This window comes from Mus musculus, chromosome 8 (genome assembly GCF_000001635.26).
Source record: "Mus musculus strain C57BL/6J chromosome 8, GRCm38.p6 C57BL/6J".
NCBI lineage: Eukaryota > Metazoa > Chordata > Mammalia > Rodentia > Muridae > Mus > Mus musculus.
In genome coordinates, this window is record NC_000074.6 from 72,684,957 (window position 1) to 72,706,849 (window position 21,893).

At 46.9% G+C, this 21,893-nt stretch overlaps 1 protein-coding gene across 12 annotated transcripts in view; it reads left to right on the plus strand.

Annotated features, from left to right (window-relative positions):
- Nwd1 (NACHT and WD repeat domain containing 1) overlaps positions 1-21,893 on the plus strand; it is a 70,656-nt gene that overhangs the window by 38,732 nt on the left and 10,031 nt on the right. For 8 of the 12 annotated variants that reach the window (XM_006531090.2, XM_006531086.2, XM_006531087.4 and 5 more), the window contains 6 exons: positions 3,111-3,233; positions 7,964-8,172; positions 10,312-10,584; positions 12,828-12,918; positions 17,863-18,017; positions 19,879-20,155. In XM_006531090.2, coding sequence (XP_006531153.1) covers positions 3,111-3,233; positions 7,964-8,172; positions 10,312-10,584; positions 12,828-12,918; positions 17,863-18,017; positions 19,879-20,155 — 1,128 coding nt within the window. The remainder of the gene's footprint in view (positions 1-3,110; positions 3,234-7,963; positions 8,173-10,311; positions 10,585-12,827; positions 12,919-17,862; positions 18,018-19,878; positions 20,156-21,893) is intronic. The other 4 variants (XR_003947304.1, XR_003947305.1, XR_003947306.1 and 1 more) reach the window with 2 other exon arrangements.

Here is a 21,893-nt window from a genome sequence, read left to right on the forward strand (position 1 = left end):
ACTCATTTATTTTATCTTCATGTGAATGAGTGTTTTGCCTGCGTGTCTGTCTGATGACTGCCTGCTTGGTTTTGGCACAAGGGTCCTTTAGGATCCCCTTAGGTTCTTTCTCAATTACTCTGTACCTTATTCATTGAGATGGAGTTCCCCAGTTGAACCCCAAACTCACTAATACAGCTATTCTAGCTACATAGCTTCCTCCAGGGACCTCAACTCTGGGTTCTGGGAATCTGAACTCTGGTCCACAGGCTTAGCTGCACTAAGCCATCCTTCTAGGTCATGGGCTGGTGTTATCTAAGGCTAACTGCATACCTCTTGGCTCAGTGATATTTTAACAAAATCCACTGAGGTGGGACTGTTTGCCTAAACTATTAACAATCTCCACTTTCTTCTCCTCCTCCTCCTCCTCCTCTTCTTTGTGTGTGTGTGTGCATGTCTGTGCATGCGTATGCATATGTCCATGTCTGTGAATGTCTATGTGTGTGCATGTGTACATGTTCATGCATGTGTGTATACATATTACAGACGATGATACTGAGGATGACATAGCAGACCGGGTTGTCTTCTTCTGCCTTTAAATGGTACTAGAATGGAGCTCAGGTGGCAATGCTCATGGGGAAAACTCTTACCCACTGAGATAGCTGGCAAGCAGGCTATCTGATGTCTCGGGATAGCTTGGTAAGCACTTCATAGCCCAGGTTGACTTTGAGCTCATGATAATCTTCCTGCTTCAGTCTCCTAGGTGCCTGTGTCTGTGCATGGTAGTGCAGTGTCACCAGAGGCCAAAAGAGGGTACCAGATTCCCTAGAGCTAGAATTAGAGGAGGTTTTGAGCCTTTTATCAGGCAAGAACAAGTGGACACCATCTCTCCAGCTCCCTAAGGTGCTATGGGAGAACCTAAGTGTGGGTCCTCACCTTTCACCATGTTTGTTTTATAGATTTATTTTATGTATCTGTCCAAGTGTATGCATTGCATGTACGTACAGATAGGAGCCACCTCATGGGTGTTGAGAACTAAACCCTGGTCCTCTGCAAAGTCAGTAGGAATTCTTAATGACTAAGTTATCACTCCAGCCTACTTTCTACTTTGATTGAGGCAGTGTCTCTCCTGTTTACTGCCCTGTACTGCAGTCTAGTGGCTGTCAAGATTCCATGGAGACTCCTGTCCTGGGGTGCATGTTCATCCTACTGTGCCTGGATGTACATGGGATCTGGGGTCCAAACTCCAGTCACTGTGCCCTTTCCCATCACAGGCTGGGCTGGTGAGAGGCTTGTTACCAAACCTGATGACCTGGGTCTGATTCTAGGAACCCACATGTTGGGAAAGAGATGACTTACTCCAGCAAGTTTTCCTCTGATCTACACACACACACACACACACACACACACACACCCCACACAGAGACACACAGACACATACACATATGTGGGGCATTGGGCTATGCACAGACAGGCTGGTCTCCAGTCGAGCTGAGGTCTGAACCCCAGAGTGGTGATAATTCACCTAAATGATATGGTAGGCGTTCCCTCATGTCTCCTGGACTCAAGGCTCCTGTAGAAGTTAAAGCCCCCCACAGCCCCCACAGGAGAAGCATGGTTAGTAGTCACGTAGACAATGTCCCAAGCTTCTGACCTTCAGGCTAAACTCCTCCCCAGTTACCTAGCAACAGTGAAGATAACAGCCCACCATAAGAGGGGCTGCTTGGCCCCACCTCACTCTCTTATTCCCTTTACTCTCCTTGTTCTCTCCTCTTCTCCTCTCCCCTCACTCTCTTACTCTCTCTCCCTCTTACACTTTCTTTCTTACTCTCTAGCCTTTCTTCTCTCTCTCCTTTTCCCCTATCTCTCCTCTTGGCCATAGCCGGTCTCTCTCTCTCTCTTTTCTACCTTCTCTCCTTTCTCCCTGCCTTTCTACAATAAAGCTTTAAAACCATAGACTGTCTCTGTTCATCATGGCCCGATGCACTTGGACGATGGGATAGGCTTTCCTCTAATCTCCTGATGGAAAGCCTTCCTGTGCTCCAGGCAAGGCCCGGACTAAGGACTCTCGCCTGAGTGGGAATCTCTCTCCCACCCTCTCTCCTGTAACCCCGGGGCCAAGGGTGTCGCTCCAGGGTCCCTTGTCCACTCCCCGTCGAGTGGGGTCAGTGGCTTAGATGCCCACCTGGGGCCGAATGGAAAGTGTTCGGCAGACCTCCCATGTCTGCCTGCCCAGAGCATAGGAGAAACTCTGGCCGGACATGGGCTATCCTTCCTCCCTCTCCTTACCCCACACCCCCTTTTAGTTCTCACACACATACATAGGGAGACACACACATAGACACACACACAGACATACACAAACACACACAGAGACCAGAGACATACACACAGACACACAGACACATACACAGACATACACACAGAAACACACACACACACACTCACACATACATATATACATACATACATACAGACAGACACACACACACAGAAACACATAGGCACACACAGACACAGACAGACATACACAGAGACACACACAGAGACACACAGACACATACAAGAGACATACACATATAAACACACAGAGACACACAAACACACAAAGAGACTCACAGACATACCAAGAGATACACACAGAGAGACACAGACACACACATAGACACATGCACACAGACATACACAGAGAGACAGACACAGAAACATAAACAGAGACATACAAAGACATATACACATAGACACACACACAGACATACACAGACACACGCACACAAACATACACAGAGAGATAGACACAGAAACACACACAGATACACAAAAAGACACATACACACAGACACATAGACACACAGAGACAAACACACACTGAGACATACACAGAGGCATAGACACAGACACACTTTAAAGTAAAAAGAAGTTTTTAATTTCATAAAAAAATTCATGGTGTAGGCAGTGTGCGGTCCTTCCTTCTAAAGTCTCTGTCCTTTCTGGCTGTGTGACTTCAGGATGACCACTGGGTCTGTTTGTGCCTTGGTTTTCCTGTTTATAAATGAGGGATCTTACAGACTCAGGCTAAGGCCACAGCTGTGAGCATCCAGGTCCTCACTGTCACCTCTGTGTGTCTGCAGGCATCACCGCCATAGCATGGAGCCTGGAGGAGAAACTCCTGGTGGTGGGCACCCAGGATGGTGCCATGGTCGTGTGGGACGTGGAGGAACAACAGGTGGTACACGTTCTAATGGGACACACAGGTGACTAGTGACACACAGGGTGGCTGTACTCTGTCCCCAGGGCCCCTTCTCCCTCACACACCAACATCCCTGCACCGAAACTCTTGGGCTTGCTCTGCATTGGTCAGAACTATATAACAATTCACCTCACACACAGTGACTGCAAACAAAATTTTTATTTTTAAAAAATTGAGAGTCAGGGGCTGGAAAGATTGGCTCAGGGCTTAGTGTGCAGCTTCAGTCCCAGCACCCATGTTGGGTGGCTCACACTGCCTGTAACCCCAGCTCCAGGATATCCTATGCCTTCTTCTGGCCTCTAAGGGCACCTGCAGACACACAAAGACAGACAGACACATACACATGCACACTTGCACATACACATAGGTACACATACAAGCACATACACACACATACATACACACACCTACACATACATACACATACACACTCATACACTTACACATACACACATACATACACACACATATACATACCTACACCTACCCATACACACACCTACACCTACACACACATACATATAAACACACACACCTACACATAAACACATATACATACACACATACATATACATAGACACACCTACACACACCTACACATACACACACATACATACATACACATGCATATGCACACATACACACGCATATGCACACATACACACATACATACACATATACACACATACACACACATACACATACACGTACAGACATATACATGTACACACATACACATACACATATATACATATACATAAAAGTCTTAACAGTATTTCAGGGAGGGGGCAGTGCTATGAGGTACCTCTGCAGGAGAGACACCAACTCCTGCGAGTTGTCCTCTGCCCTACATACACACACACACACATACACACTATTTATTATTATAAAGTTAATAATGAACTTTTAAAAGGCTAAGAGGTTAGGGTTACAACATAAAATATTGAAAAACTAAAACAAACAACAAAATAGTAAGTATATAAGGATGTGTTTCAATGTGACATCTCATGCATCATATATATCACATGTAACATCTATAATGTCTGAATTGCATTCATCTCCACTACTCACTCATGTCCTCGTTTCTCTCCTAACTGGTCCCCTTCTTTTCCTTTCCTTGTAGGATATGGGGTGTGGTGCATGAGATGTGGGTCATGGGTACGGGGTGTGGGGCATCAGTGTGGGTTGTGGGTCATGGGGCATGAAACAATATATGTCAGTAGGGTCATTTACAGGGGCTCAGGGTGAGGAATAAAACATCTACCTTCCCATCAACCTGTAAGTCCTCAGAGAGACATAGGACTCTTCCCTTGATGACAGATGGTGATGGTCCCAGTCCCGCACAGACCTTGAGTGGTATCACAGCTGCTTGAATTCATGAGTGGGATGGTTTTGTCATTCTTGAAAGTTTTCCCACAATGTCAATGTTCCCACAGTGCTTCAGTCCTCCTTCCTGCTCTTGTATTCTTTCCTCTTTCTATCCCATAATGTTCTCTGAGTCTTGCAAGGGCATGATATAGATGACCCATTTTGGGGATCATCACTCAGCAGTCATCTTACGCTAACAAGCCACTTCTTTCGAGGGTTAGTACCTCGAGCAGGGCTCTGCAGAGTGTTTCTTCCAGTCCCAGCCAGGCTGGCACATGCCCTGACACTCCACTGTAGTCATATGGGCAAGTGGCTACCTCATGGTATTCTTAACTGAGACTGTTGATCTCTTGATGGGAGGAAATGAAAAGCCATCTTGTCTGGGGCAGGGGTCAAGGATAGTTTAGGTACTATCATCAAAGACACAGATGAGGAAGGGAAAAATTGTAGTCATTTTTGCAACGTGTCTTAGTCCATTTTCTGTGGCTATAACAGAATGTTATAGACTAGGTAACTTATAAATAGCATTTTATCTGAGTGAAGGGTCTAGAGTCTGGGAATCCAAAGATGCAGACAGTGAATCTCCTGCACCATCACGTGCTGAAGAACACTGCTTCAGTTTTGTTGCTGTGACAAAATACTCTAGCAAGGGCTGGAGAGATGGCTCGGTGGCTAGAAGCACTTGTTGCTCTTATGGAGGACTTCACTTTAGCTCCTAGAAGCCACATAGTGGCTCACAGCCATTCACAATTCTAGTTCTAGATGATCTGATGCCCTGTTCTGACCTCCAGAGGTCCCAGGCACACACATGGTGTACATATACTAATAAGATAAAATAAAATAAAATAAAATAAAATAAAATAAAATCACCCCAAAATTGAAACTGCTCAACTAAGGGGAGGATGGAACATTTTTGTTCACAATTCCAGGTTATAATTCATCATAGTAGGGAAGTCACAGTGGCAGGAGCTTGAGGCAGCTAGTCACACATAGTGAGAGGAGAGAGAGAGAGAGAGACAGACAGACAGACAGACAGAGACATATAGAGAGACACAGAGAGAGAGCGAGCAGAGAATAGTGCTGCAACTCTCCTGATCCATGCATGCACACTCGCTTGCTTGCTTGTGCTCAGCTTGATTTTTTTCCACTTTCACACAGTTCAGGACCCTCTGTCTAAGGGATGATGCTGCCCATAATGGGAGAGTCTCTTTACCACAATCAAGGCAATCATCAATCTCCCACAGATCTGTCCACAAACAACTCCTTGTTCCCAGATGAGTCTAGTTGTGTTAAGTTGACAAAGTAACTCTCACAGCATTGTGCAGAGAAGGGATGTTCAAGAGCAAGGAAGGGGGACCAAATGGCCCTTCTTGTAACTACCCTGACTCCTGTGACTATGACACCAATCTCCTCATGAGCTCCCATCACTAACCAATGTGAAAAAGTTCCTTCTCTATACACTGTTGCAACAGGGACATGCATTTTGTGTGTGTGTGTGTGTGGGGGCTTCCAAGTCACAGCCAATCTTCCACAAACAGTCTTCATTCATCAAAGCAATTATTGACTGTCTCATGCATACTGCATCAAAACATCTAACCATCTTACATTCTAAAAATAACATCAAGGGGCTGGAGGGATTGCTCTGTGGTTAGGGGCTCTTGCTGATCTTCTAGAAGACTAGGGTTCAGTTCCCAACACCATGGCAGGAGGCTTACAACCACTTGCGACTCCATCTCTGGCCCTCTTTGGGCCTCTATGGGCACCATATGCACGTGTACAAACTCACATTCACATACATTAAAAAATAAAATTTAAGAATAATAAATTTTCTGGGTAGTGGTGATAGGCAGATGCAGGAGGGTCTCTTAATTCAAGGATAGTCTGAAGTGTATAGTGAGTTCCAGGACAGTCAGAACTACACAGAGAAACCCTGTTTCAAAGAATCAACAGTAGTAATAATAATGATACATTCTTTTTATTTTTTATTATTTTTTTATTTTATTTTTTTGTTTTTTCGAGAGGGTTTCTCTGTATAGCCCTGGCTGTCTTGGAACTCACTTTGTAGAACAGGCTGGCCTCAAACTCAGAAATCTGCCTGCCTCTGCCTCCTGAGTGCTGGGATTAAAGACGTGCGCCACCACGCCCGGCTACATTCTTTTTTAAATGATGTAAAATATGGCATAAATACTGCTTAGACTGGCAAGATGGCTCATCAGGTAAAAGCACTTATCTCACAAACCTCAAAAACCTGGTGACCCAAGTTTGATTCCCAGAACCCATGTAGAGGTGGAAGAAGACTCCAGAAAGTTCTCTGACCTCTACATGTACCATGCATGGTAGCAATATGCCATTTCCTCCCCCAACACCCTGCACATACATACAATGATGATGGTTTTTTAAAAAAAATTTAAAAGTACTACAAACTCTCCACTTGCTATTTTCCATCTTTTACTGTCTTTATGCTCCCCAACACTGTATGTGAAGGAGATGACATGGTACAGTGTGATGTTTTGTTTTGTCAGTTTGACACAATAGAATCATCTGAGAAGAGAGTCTCTGAGAAGGGCTCCAGATCAGGTTGGTCTTCAGGGATTGTCTTGAGGTAGGAGGACCCACCCACTGTGGGCAGCACCACTCCCTAGGCTTATTCTCCCTGCTCTTGATTGTGCCTGTGACTGCTGCTTCCATCTCCCCCTGAATCCCCTCAGCGATGGTCTGCAACCCGGAACAGAGAACTGAATAAACCCTTCTCTTCTTCCCTAAGTTGTGTTTGTCAGGTTATTTAACACAGCCACAGAGAATGACTGAAATAAAGTATCTCTTCCCAGTACTGTGTTGAATGCCCTTATGCTAAGAATGGAACCCAGCTAAGGCTAGACCATTTGGACCATGGGAGTGGGTAGGAGCAGTAAATCCCAGCTTTTGTACCTGGCAGGCTGTTAAGTAGTCACCAACACATTGTTGTTCTGGCTTCCCTCGGTGGGGTGGGGTGGGGTATATAATTTCAGATTAAACATTATGTAAAATATATAGATATGTTATAGATAGAAGATAGATTTTTTTTTGCTTTTTTCTGTTTGTTGTTTATTTTTAGAGATTTTTCTGTTATACTTGAGCCAAAGGTTGAGAAGTAGTTGTTTTGTTTTTTGTTTGTTTGTTTTTGTTTTTGTTTCGAGACAAAGATTTTTAGGTAGCTCTGGCTGGCCTGGAACTCTCTACATAGACCAGACTAGCCTTGAACTCACAGAGATTTGCTGATCTCCCGAGCACTGGGACACACCCAGTTGTTTAGGTTTTTGAGACACAGGTAGAAACCAGGTAAACTGTCCCCAGCTAACATTATGTCCCACACTGTGTCCACTGCAGCTGAAGTGAAGTGTGTGCGAGTGTTTGCCCAAGGGACTCTTGCCATCTCTGCATCAAAGGACCATACCCTGCGTCTGTGGAGTCTGCTTTCCGGCCAGGAGAAAGTCACCATTTTGGATGGAGGGTCACAAAATCCCACAGAGCCCCAGAGTTGGGACCTTCATGTGGATGAGAGAAACAATGTTGTATACTCGACATCTGGTGCAAGGGTAACAAACTGGGTTCTGTGTGCACATGCATGAGTGTGTGTGTGCTCAGGAGTGGGTGCATGTGTGTGTATTTATGTATGCATGCACATCATGTGTACACACAAGAGGGTAGGGAACAGCACCACTTAAAAGAAGTTGGTTGTGGTGGCACACAGCTAGAATCCCAGCACTTGGCATCAAGTCCATCCCATCAGGTAGGCTATAGGCTTCTTGAGAAGCTCTGAGGTGAATGGTTTGGTAAGTTGCCTCAGCAGGCTTGCCACTGCATCTGATGACATTAACTCAGCCTCCAAATCCACAGAATGGAGTGTGATAACAGTGGGGGACAGCAATATGTGAAGGTGTTTGTGTGTACATGTGTGTGTGTGTGCCTGTGCATGTACATATGTGTGCCCACACACGTGTGTGTGCTAGTGCATGTATATATGTTCGTGTGTGTGCGTGTTCATGTGTGTGTGTGTGTGTGTGTGTGTGTGTGTGCGCGCACACACTCGCTGTGAAATACACCTAGAAGCCAGCTAACAGAGTGAGTTCCAGGACAGCCACTGCTACACAGAGAGACCCAACCAAACCAAACAAAAAACCAAATGAAAACAAAATGGGCTGGGGATGTGGCTCAGAGGGTAACACTTGCTCACTGCGAAAGCTGGAGGAACTCAGGGCAGGTTCTCAACAGCACATAAAAGCTGTCCATGGGCAGGGTGACCTGTGGCCCCATTGCTGAAGGACAGAGACAGGTGGGTCTGACTGTGGATTCTGGGGAGTCACTAACTAGCTAGACTAGTCTGTGAGTCGGTGAGCTCTGTGTTCAGTGAGAGTGGACAGCAGGGTCTTCCTCCCTCTCTCTGAGAGGATCTCTTAGTCTGATTGGGTAGCCAGTTCACTCTGTAATTCTCTGGCTTTGCCTTCCAAATGCTGGCTGGCAGCAGCGCTGTGCCTGCCTGGCCTTTACACAGGTGCTGGGGCCTGAAACCTAGTGCCCAGGCTTGCTCAGCGAGTGCTATATCTGCCATCTCAGCTCTCTCTCTCTCTCTCTCTCTCTCTCTCTCTCTCTCTCTCGACAGGATCTAGATATATAGCCTTGCTTCAAACTTGTGGCAACTCTACTGCCTCTGGCTCCCAAGTGTGAGGCCTGGTTTTAACATCAACATTTTAACATTTATTTGTGGGGTATATGTGTGTGTGCCACAGAGGAAAACCCACAGAACCAGCTCTCCTTCCACTGTGTGGGTTTCAGGGATCAGACTCAGGTCATCAGGCTTGGCTGCAAGCCCCTCTACTTGATGAGCCAACTCATAGGCCCCTGTCAACAATATTCTATGTGACAAGGGTGCATTTGTCACAAAGAAGACACCAACATTGGTACTGTCAAGTAGACCTGACACTTTGTTCCATCCCTATCAATTCTTCCATATTATCAAATCATTAAATCATTAAAACAAACAAACAAACAAACAAAAAACCAGACAAACAAAAATAAAACAATCTGCCAGCATTGAAAGGCACAGGTTTTAGTTTTGGTTTTGACACACATTCTGGCCATGTTGCACACACCTTGACTCATGACCCTCCTACCCTAGCCTCAGAGATGAGAAATCAGGTGTGTGCCCCAACACCCAGCTCAAGGCACAATCTTAAACATTACAAAAGAATGTGTACTTGGGTGCCATGAAGGGTGATAAACACTCTAAACTTCGTGGGAGGCTAAGGCAAGTGAGTTGTTTGAACCTAAGTTCATGGCCAGCCTAGACATATAACAAGACCCCATATGTCAAAACAGGAGGGGGAAAAGAGGGAGAATGGAGAGGAATAGAAAGGGTTGTTTCTCCTGACTCTGGAAGACTCAGGCAGGGTCTTCTGCTTGGGAATATCCTTTTTAAATTTTTAAATTTTTATTCTTGTTTGTCTGTTTTTACTTTGTGCGTCAGGGTCTCTTGTAGCCCAGGCTGACCTTGAACTCACTATGTAGCTAAGGATGACTGTGATCCCCCCAACACCCATTGGAGGATAGGCTTGCTCTGTGCTACCTAGCTTAAGGGATAAAGCCCTGGGCTTTATGGGTACCACCCCCTGAGCCCTCTCCCAGCCCGTATCTCCTGTTGATGCTGACGTCTCTATTGCTCTTCATGACTTCACTAGATCAACATGTGGAATCTGGAAACTTCGAAGCTGGTTTTCTGTATCACAGGAGATGTGTCTGATCCCTGGGTCTGTGTGGCTTTGTTGGCTGCCCAGGGTTTGCTGCTTGCCCTGTCCAAGGGTGGCCAGGTCAGTCTGTGGAGCTCAGCCATGGGAAAACTGCAGGAGAAACACCAGTTATCCAGCATCAAAGAAGAGACACCCACCTGTGCCGTCTCCATCCAGTCCCGGGCAAGGCTGGTCGCTGGCTTCAGCAGTGGCTCCATTGCCCTGGTAAGTGACTTCCTCACAGACTGGTAGAGAGCTCAGCCACTCCAGCACAAGGACCTGAGCTCAGATGTCCATCACCCATTAAAGCCAGGCTTGTATATTCTGGCTTTGGGGAGGTAGAATCAGAAGGATCCTTGGGGCACCTTGGCAATGCAGTCTAATGGAATCCCTAAGCTCCAGATTTGGTGAGAGACCCTATCTCAAGGGACTGCAGAGGGGACTCTGCAGGGAAGAGCACTAGATGCTTTTGCAGAGAACTCAGTTTAGCACTTACATGGTGGCTAAAAACTTTAACTGCAGTTCCAGGGTGTCTGACATCCCCTTCAGGGCTCTCTTGGCACTGCATGCATGTGGCATATAGATACATGTAGATATACACATACATATAAAATAGAGTGAATAATTAAAAAATAAGTTGGAGTTATGGAGGAGAGATACTAAGTTGACCTCTGACTTCCATGCACACCTCGCACAGTGTACAGACGTCTCAGAACTTGAGAGGAGCAAAGTCGCCTTTGCCTTTTTTTTTTTTTTTTTTTTTTTGGCTGCCCAGTTTCCATATCTGTTGCTGTGATGAAAAACTCCTTCAAGAGCAACTGGAGGAGAAAGAGGTTTAGTCAGCTCTCAGTTCCGGGTTACAGTCTGTCATGGAAGACAAGTAAAGAGGAAGAACTTGGAGCAGCTGATCACACATGGCCACAGTCAGGAGCAGGAGCAGGAGCCCTGAGGATGAAGGCCTAGGTGCCAGCATAGGTTCCCTCCCTTTATCCAGTCTGCCCAGGCCCTGTCAAGGGCAGGTCTTCTCACAGCAGTTAACAGCCACCCTCGGATGCCCACAGGCCAGACTGATCCAGATCATCCCTGACTAACACCTCTCCCTGGGCTCTTCATTGTGTCAAGTTAACATTAACACAAGGGCTAGGGATGTGGTTAAGAGTGGCTTGCTGCTCTTGCAGAGGCCCTGAGTTCAAGTCCCAGAACCCACACTGGGTGGCTCTCCACCTCCTGAGCTCCAGTGAACCCAGTGCCCTCTTCTGTCCTCTGAGTGCACCTGTGTACCCATGTAAGCGAAATTCTTTATCCCTCCTATTGATGGCCCAGTAAACAGTTACCACAGAGCTGTCCCACTGCAGGGCTGGCAGTAGTCTCTGCTCCATATTGTGGATTAGTTGTGACTTATCCCCCGACTCCATGTGCCCATGAGGTTTAAACACTTGGTCCCCAGCGGCTGATGCTGTATTGCAAGGTAGTGGAGCCTTTTACACATTGGACACAGCTACAAGTTTGTCACTGGGAGCAGGGCTAGAAGGTATAGCTACTTCTGGTTCTGCTCTCCACCAAAAAGATACCAACTCATGAAGCACAGGCACCATCCACGTAGCCATGCCTTCCCTATGGAGGGTGGGGGGTGCAGCCTGAGGCTAGAAGCCAAGACAAACCCTTCCTCAAGTCGTGTGGGTTGGAACAGTGTTTGGGGGGTGCCTGCTCCCCTTTGTGTTAGAGCACAGCCTAGCACTCTGGGTGTGGAGAGGTGAACACAAATGGCTACATAGTTGTGCCTGAAGCAGGGGACATGGATGGTATGACAGCAAGAGGTTAGATAAGGAACTGGGCATGGTGGTGTAACCTATAATCCTACACTGAGTTCCAGGACAGCCTGGGCTACACAGTGAGACCCTGTCTCAAAATAAATTAAAAATATATTTAAAGAGAAAGGAAGGAAGAAATATATAAAAAGGTTTGTCCACTGTTGGGAGAGCTGAAATCCCAAACAGCAGGTGCAGGTGACATCAGTCACCTATTTTTGTGACAGGGTCTCATGGAGCCTAGGCTGGCCTCGACTCTCTATATAGCTTACGGTGACCTTGAGCTCCTGACCCTCCTCCCTCCACCTACTCGGGGCTGGAATGACAGGCATGGGCCACCTGGTCTAGTTTATTCCAAACACATGTCTGTCTCACTGAGTTCCTCCAGATGCCTGCACAGTTACAACCACATTATCATCATTGTGTAGAAGGGTGGTTACCTCAGGCTGTGCAGACAATTCCACACATACTTTAGCCATCACTCTTGGATGTCAAGAGTCACCTGGTGTCACCTGGTGTCACCTCTTGCTTAGTAGGGAAATGGAGGCACTGGGGGTTAAGGAACCCCTCAGTTTGACAGAGCCAGTTGTGGGGGGCACGTCACATGCCTGCTCAGAAGCCCATAGTTGCCTGGCCTGATGCTCACCTTACCCTGCACAGGTCTCCGCTGGAGAAGACAGGCTGCTGGAGAAGCTCCCAGAAGCTGTGGGGTTCCTGGTGGTTTCTGAAGACGATTCCCTTCTTGTGGCAGGTAGCTTTTGTTTCTCACTGAGGGTAGAGAAGGAAAGTAAGATTTGGCTGGAGGCTGGGTGAGACCTGGCACTAGTCTCCTGCCTCCCTGCGCCCTTCTTCCTTCCCAATGGTGCCTACCGCTATTCTCTCCACCTTTGTTTTATAAACTATTTTCACACTGTGTGTGTGCCTGTGTTTGTGTGTACATGTGTGTGTGTGTGTGTGTGCATGAGTGTACGTGTGTGTGTGTGTGTGTGTGTGTGTGTGTAGGCTCTCTCCTTTCACCCTGTAGGCCCTAGGCCTGGAACTTGGGTTGCCAGGTCAGGCAGCTTTTCTCCCTGAGCCATCATTCCGTCCCTCTGTCTCCTTTGAAATCAACATTTTTAGCATTCACATGTGAGTGAGAATGAGTCCTGTCTGTCTCTACCACTGACCACTGCACTCAACGTGAAGCTTATTAGTTCTGTTCACATTCCCACAGATGATAGAATTAACAAGATAGTTCATCACCTATGATACACACCCCTATTCATCAAACACCATACACACCCTACCCACCACACACCATACACACCCCTACCCACCACACAGCATACACACCCCTACCCACTACACACCATACATACCCCTATCCACCACACAGCCTGCACACCCCTACCCACCACACACCATACATACCCCTACCCACCATACACCATGCACACCCCTAACTACCATATACCATGCACACCCCTAACCACCATACACCATGCACACCTCTACCCATCATACACCATGCACACCCCTACCCACTACACACCATACACACCCTTATCCACCACACAGCATGCACACCTCTACCCACCACACACCATACATACCCCTACCCACCATACACCGTGCACACCCCTAACCACCATACAGCATGCACACCTCTACCCACCATACACCATGCACACCCCTACCCACCGTACACACTGGTACCCACCATATACCTTACATACCTCTATTTCCCATACACCTGTAGCCACCATTTGCCATGCATAAGACACTTGTAACCACATGCACATCTGTAATTACTGTGACCTTACACACATATAACCACTATGCACCATACACACATGCAATCACCTCTTGAGATTTTTAAATGCTTTTAAGTTTTATTATCTTTAATTGTGTGTGCGTATGTGTGTTATGGGCATGGGTACCCAAACAGGCAACAGATTTCCCTGGAGCTGCCACTGGGTTCTCAGCATAAGCTCTTAACTGCCGAGCCATCTTTTAATTAATTGTTACTTATTTAAATTAATATTAATCAAAATAGCAATTTTAAATGAACAATCAATTAGTTAAATCAACCCATATTAATCAATCCATATTAATCACACAGATTATTTTATTCATTATGCCCAGAAATTTAATATGAAATCAATATAAATATTGTAAATGGGTGATTTCTCTTTATTGTTGTTGTACCAAGTTTTCAAAATAACAGTTGAGAGCACTGGCTACTTTTGCAGAGGACCCAAGTTCAGTCCCCAGCACCCACAGAGCAGTGCACAACCTTGTGTAACTCTAGTTACAGGGACGCTGGCACCCCCTTCTGGACTCTAAAGGCTCAGTACTCAGGTGGTGCATAGACACACATGCAGCAAAATACACATAGATGTAAAAAGGAACAGCAGGTGGTCCAGAGCTGCCCTCTGAAAGACTGATGATGGTGGCCACACTGCAGCAGCGGCCTGAGTGTGATACAGACCCCCTGTCCTGCTTCCATGGGGCATCAGTGGTGCAGGTGGCAGGCTTGTCACAGGAAGGAGGGGTGACAGGAGGAAAGACAAGCTGACACACACGAGTTGAAGCTGAGGTGATGACTGAGGCACACCCAACGTGTGCCAGATTGGCTCTCAGGTACAGTGTGCATCAGGATCCTGGGAAGCAGCACGCCATGCTATTTCTCACTCTCAGTTTGAAGGGGCCTGACTATTGCAGAGGGAACCGATCTGACCCTGACTTGGGTAGTATCAGCTGTGATTAGTTCTCAAGGGTGATGAATAGAGTTGTAGGTTGCTACCCCTGAGATGATCAGTTCTGTGAAACACTAGTCACTCTGCCCCCACTGTCAGTCAGCTTAGTTAATCATGGGCCCCAGGCCTGTGAGAGACCCTGTCTCAAAAATTCAGGTAGGCCCAGGAGATGGCTCAGGGGGTAACTTGATTACTAGCAAGTACAAGGTTTTGGTATTTTATTTTATTTTATTTTATTTTATTTTATTAATCTGTGAGTGGTCTACTATATGCACATCTATATGCCAATAGAGGGCTTAGATCCCTTGTTTATAGATGGTAGGTTGTGAGTCACCACATGGTGCTAGGAACTGAACTCAGGACCTCTGGAAGAACAGCCAGTGTTCTTAACCACTGAGCCACCTCTCCAGCCCCAAGTACACAAGGTTTTAGGCCAGTGCTGGGACAATGGAGACAGGCAGATGCTACTAGAGTAGCCGAGATGCCGAGCTCCCAGGTTCAGTGAGACACCCCACCTCAATGACAACCACTAACAACAACCTGCAGCCTTGGCACAGGTGTACATGACAATGCATGTGTGCGTGTGTGTCTGTGTGTGCCCCTACATACATATACATACAAACACAGGTGGGGAATTCTGCTTCTCCTTTCGCAGTGTGGTGCCAGGGATAGATGCTGTCTCCCAGCAGTGTGTGTGTTGCACCCCCAACCAGAAGCACTCTCTCAAACTCTGATAGTGAATTTGCTGCCCAGAGTTGGTCACATTGGCATTGATGACTGCCTATGAGGCTGACCTTGGTCTCCAGCCCCTCCTAAGATGCAATGGAGTCTGTCCCAAACTCCCACGGGAACTTACTTTGTTACTTTGAAAAACACCCGAGATACACAAAGACCATCATTAATAGGGAGGAAGCTCTAAGATAAGGGCTGAGAAAGCTTGTCTGCAGAACCAGGCCAGGGCTAAGGTAGCACAGGGCTGGGTGTGGGGCTCAGGCCTGCTGGTTGCACCTTTGACATCGACTGACTGTGTTTGAGGGGTGTGTGCTTGGGTGAGGTCAGAGGACAATTTCAGAGAGCCTGTTCTCCCCCTCTCCCATGTGAATCCCAGGGATGGGACTCAGTTGATTAGGCTTGGTGGCAAGTGCCTTTAACTGCAGAGCCATCTTGTGGATCCCAAAGAGTCATTTACTTAGTGCCCAAGATTAGATTGCAAATATGGTGAATGCCATGATGTATTTCACCAGGTAGAATCCCAAAACATTCTTCCTTGGGAGACCAGCATTCAAGGATCCTAGGATAGAGAGAATTCCACAGAGGGTATGGAGTGTAGAATGTTTGGACTTAGTTGATAGAGTACTTATAGCTCAGTAAGTAAAGTGTTTGTATCTAGCTTTGGTGGCATGTTTGAATTTCAGTAGGTGGAGTGCTTATGGTTCATGTTAGAGTACTTGCCTAGCATGCAGGAAGTCCTGGGTTCCATCCCCAGCACCACATAAAGCAGGCATAGTAGTGCATGGCTGTCATCCCAGATCTTGGAAGGTAGAGGCAGGAGGACTTGGAGTTCAGAATCATTCTTGGCTACATAGTAGTTTGAAGTTAGCCTAAGCTACAAGACACCATGTCTTTTTTTGTTTGATTGATTTTGGTTTTGGTTTTTCGAGACAGGTTTCTCTGTGTAGCCCTGACTGTCCTGGAACTCATTCTGTAGACCAAGCTGGCCTCGAACTCAGAGATCCTCCTGCCTCTGCCTCCCAAGTGCTGGGATTAAAGGCGGACATCATGTCTTAAAAACAAACAAACAAACAAACAGCAAAAATATTGGCTCATGGCTTCCAGCTGGCTCATCTCCGTCTGGGTGTGGGGGTGGTGGTAGGGGGTTGTTCAGGAGGCACACATCCAGGAATCCTACAGTGAAGCCTTTGCATGGAGTCATGTATGTGTGTATTTGGGGTGTGTGTGTGTGTGTGTGTGTGTGTGTGTGTGTGTGTGTGTGTATGTGTGTGTGTGGTCTGTGTTGTGTGTATGTATGTGTGTTTGTGGCCTGTGTTTTGTGTGTGTGTGTGTAAACCTATGTGTTTACAGTTGTTGGAACTGTCCTCAGTGATAAGCACACACTGATTCCATTGCTCTCCCTTGCCAGTCTTGGACTCCACACTCTGTATTCTTATGTATAGATAGGGAAGCTAGGGCTGAGGAATAATTCCATGGGTAAAAACATTCTCTGTGCAAACGTCAATCTCCAGTCTGTAAAAGTTGGGGTAGAGTTGCAGGTGTGCCTGCTGTGGGGAGGAGAGACAAGGAGACTAGTGGGGCTAGCCTAGGCTCATGGGAATGTGGGAGTGAGAAAGGACACCCAGTGACCTCCTGTGTCCTCTGAGCGTTTGCCCACGCACAAGAGAGAGCACACACACACATGCACACACTCAGAGGATAGGGCCAGTGAGAGAGTTCAGTGGGTAAAGAGGCTTGCTGCCAAATCTGATGAGCTGAGTTTGATCCCTAGAACTCAAGTGGTAGAAGGAGAGATATGACTCTCACAGGTTGTCCTCTGACCTCCACATGTGCACAATAGTGAATCGTGCACACACACACACACACACACACACACACACACACACACTAAATAACTAAATAGAATGTAATCATCTTTTTAAGCTAGAGAAAGTAAATGCCATGAGCTGCAGCATTTGAACACCAGTTCCCAATCACTGGTGTTGGACCCTGAGGGAGCTCAGTTCATTGTGATAAGAGGGACTTTCATGAGTTTCCCTACAGCTCAGTGACTGTTACCTCCCACACACATCTGCTGTTGGAAGTAGAGCCATGCCCCCCACCCCTGGCCTCTCTTCACCCCTCCATTGAGACACAGTAGGTGGTCTGGAAGGCCCCATGGGTTGAGTAACTGCTCTCAGGCTCTGCCAGGCTCAGAAGCCTAACTGGGTCCTGCGGCACCACAGGCTTTGGAAGATTTGTGCGGATTTTCTTGGCTGACTCGCAAGGCTTCCACCGGTTCATGGCTTCGGATCTGGAACACGAGGACATGGTGGAGACAGCAGTCTTGGGTCCTGAGAACAATCTGATCATCACAGGGTCCCGGGATGCACTTATCCAGGTGAGGGTGGATTCAGGATCCCAACCTCAGAACTCTGAATCCCTTACACCTACTAAGTACATTCCACACAGAAACCAGATGAACTTAGACCCAGACAGGGGAGTTTAGAGGGAATCTGCGGGATGCTGGCCTCCTCCACCCAGTAGCAGACCTGGAATGTTTCACAAAGCAGGCAGCATTCCAACCAGAACTGAAAACTCAGGATGGAGGCCTCCAGGGCCACAGGGTGGGGAGTATCTGCTGTCAATGCTGGTGAGAACAGGAAGGTAAGGACTGTGGGCTCCCAGAATCTTGCTCTCAAGACTTCTCTACAATCTTAGAGAATCTTGAGAACCAACAGAGTTCATTTATGTAGAAACATTTATTTACTATAGGTAGTATGCATTTATGCCAATATTAGAGTTGCATTTTCTGTTACTAGAATGATATTCCTGAGGCTAGAAACTATATAAAGAAGAAAGGTTTATCTAGCCCACACTTTTTGGAAGTTGACTTGACTGTACAGAAGGGTACCAGCACATTATGTCTGCAGCACATCAGAACAAGTGATGTGAGCTACTGTGAAGGAGGAAGGAGTGGTCACACTTAAGAGTAGGAGGCCAGAGAGCAGGGAGCAGCCCTGCCTGCCTGTGACAAGCCCCTCTCCTGGGACTAAGTTGAGTCCCATAACAACTACTTAATCCCCCCTTCATTTTTGGAAACAGGGTCTCATGTAGCCCAGGCTAGCCTCAAAAATGCTATGGGGCTGAGTTGACCTTAAGAGATTTTATGCTTCACCCTCCACCTTCTTGGTTTGCTCAACCACATTCAACTACTTAATCCTTTCCTAGGATGTCAGCCCACACAACTCCATTGCCTTCTACTAGTCTCTGCCTTTTAATGTCCCATCATCTCTTATGACACCTGGGACCAATGGTCCAACCCAGGAACCCTGGTGTGAAAGTACACCCGAGTGAGGAGATGAAGCTGGTTGTGGTGGTTCCAGCCTGCCTCAGCTACATGACAAGTTCAAGGTTGATCTGGACAGCGTGAGAGCCTGTTTCAAAAACAAAAAAATGGAGGCAATCCAAGAACACATATCTGTGGACCCACTAACGTGACATGTTCGCACAATGATATAGTTTTTCCATCAGAAACTTTTTATCACTGTTCTTGTTATTATTATTTTATGTGGATGAGCACCTTGCCCACATGTCTGTCTGGGCACCATGCACATGCCCAGTGCCCTTGGTGATAGTAGAGTACATTCATAGGAGCTGGAGTTAAAGGTGGCTATGAGCAATCACGTGGGTGCTGGGAACTGAATGGGATTCTCTGTAAGAGCAGCTTGTGCTTGTACTCATAGTAGCTAACTAAGCCATGTGCCTACACATGTGCGCGCACACACACTATAATCTTATCTAGCTCCTGCAGAATTCTACCATGTACCTATGAGTACAGGCCAGTATTTAGGATTTCTATGAAGATAGCTTGCTGCTACAGACCTCTGAGAGGTCCTGCAAGGTCGTCCCCCCACCCCCAAGCACCAACCCTGATTGCTGGAGTTCCACAGGATATCTTTTTTGTTTGTTTGTTTGTTTGTTTGTTTTGTTTTTTTGAGACAGGGTTTCTCCGTATAGCCCTGGCTGTCCTGGAACTCACTCTGTAGAACAGGCTGGCCTCAAACTCAGAAATCCACCTGCCTCTGCCTCCGAAGTGCTGGGATTAAAGGCGTGCACCACCACCAGGCTCCACAGGACATCATGTGAGAATGCTGAGGCCCCAGGAGGTCTTCAGCTGTCAGGGATGGTGAGGGCCAATGAGCAGCCAAAGCATGCACCCAGGGCAGACCTGTCCTTCTTTTCTGTCCCCCCCCCCTCAGGTGTGGAGTTTGTCAGAACAGGGGACCCTGCTGAATGTCCTTGAGGGCGTGGGCGCCCCTGTGAGTCTGCTGGTCCGGGGTGGGACTCTGGTGGTGTCTGCATCCCGGAAGTCTTCATCTTTCAAGGTCTGGGATCTCAAGTCCACTAAGAAGCTGCAGTCTCCGACTCCATTTCTGGACCGCACCGGCCTCGCTGCAGTGTCCCACCATGGCAGCTTTGTCTACTTCCCTAAGGTTGGGGACAAAAACAAAGTCACAATTTGGGACTTGGCAGAAGGTTTGTGAGAGATGACTAGAGTCTGTATAATAAGATCTGAAATTACTGTGCACACTAGATTTACAGTTCTGGAGGCAGAAGTCCAAATGAGGGCCAGGATTTGACTCAGTGTGGGTAATAAACCTAAAAAGGTCAAGAGTTCAAGATAAAACTACAAACTGTCTCAAAAACCAGAAGGGACCAACCAGGGAGATGGCTCGGTGGGTAAAGTGCTTGTGTGTGAGCATTAGACCTGAGTTCCAATCCTCATTTCCATGTAAATGCTAGGTTCTAATCCCAGCAGTAGGAAGGTAGAGACAGGGAGTCCCCAGAGCAAGCTGGCTAGCTTCACTAGCTCTAGGTTCAATCAAGAAACCCTGCCTTGGGGAATAAGGTGGGAAACTACTGAGGAAGGCTCCCAACTTCAGTCACACTCACACAGACACAACAACCCCCCCCCCCATGATCATGTGGACATGAGCACACCTGCACTGAATATGAACACACCTGCCCTAACACTCATGTGAATATAAACACACCTGCTTCTACACTCATGTGAACATGCATATATGTGCACCCATGCTCAAGTGAATATGCACACAGCACACACACATTTACAAAGAGGTTGAAAGCACTCCCATTATCACTCTTCAGTGTGCACACACAAACATGCATGACAAGAACTCCAGGACAGAGGTGCTTAGAGGGTCTGGGGTCTGGTGAGTGCTCACTTTTGGTTCATAGATGTCCTTTTGTAGTGTCTGCACATGATTGGTTCAAAAGGCAATGCTCTGGGTTGTTTTTGGTTTTGTTTTTAAATAAGGGCACTAACTTCTTTCCTGAGAGACCCACCTCAGAAATCTAATCAACTACCAAGACCACACCTCCCAATATCATCATATTGTAAATGGAATTTCTTTCTTAATTTATTTTTATTTTTATTCTTGTGTGTATAAGTGTTCTGCCTGCATGTATGTATATGGTCCATTTGTGTGCCTGGTGCATGAGGGACTAACTCTAAAGAGCATGTCAGATTCCCTGCTGCTGGAAGCCCAGGCGACTGTGAGCTGTAATGTGGGTGCTGGGAACTGATCCTAGGTCCCTTGCAAGGGGACCTTAACCACTGAACCATCTCTCCAGGCCCGAGATGGAATTCAACATCAACTGTGGTGAGGTGTGGGGGACTCAAACATTCAGCCTATAATTACAGGATGTGACAGAGAGGAGGGAGTGTGTAACTGGGACACATGTGCAAGGGTTAGACTAGATGGTGGGATGAGGACATTTTCATTTTAATTAGATGAGATGCAAACCGGGCTTGTCACAAACCAGGCTGTAATCACAGTTACTGGAGAAGCTGAGGCAGGAGAATAAAGAGCTGGAGATCAGCTTGGGTGTTAGGGAGGTCCTATGTTGCCTGACTTTTCCTGAGCATCTATTTCTGTTCATCCCAGATAGAAAGGGCAACTATATCAAAAAAAGTGTATTGGAGTTGATCTGGGAAGACCAAAGAGTCTGCTGGAGTTACAGGAACATGGGTGGGGGATGGGAGGTCTAAAGCCAGCTGCATCACCCCAAATCCCATCTAGCTCCCAGCCACTCCCTGGAGCTCTGTGAATCCTTTGCAGGCAGCTCACAGCTCGAGGCATCTCCATTCTCCTATCAGAAGGGAATGTTTCAATATAGAATAGCATCATGACATCCTGGCTCAAAATTTAACCCAGGGCCAGTCAAGGATACAGTGAGGGATGCTGGAGAC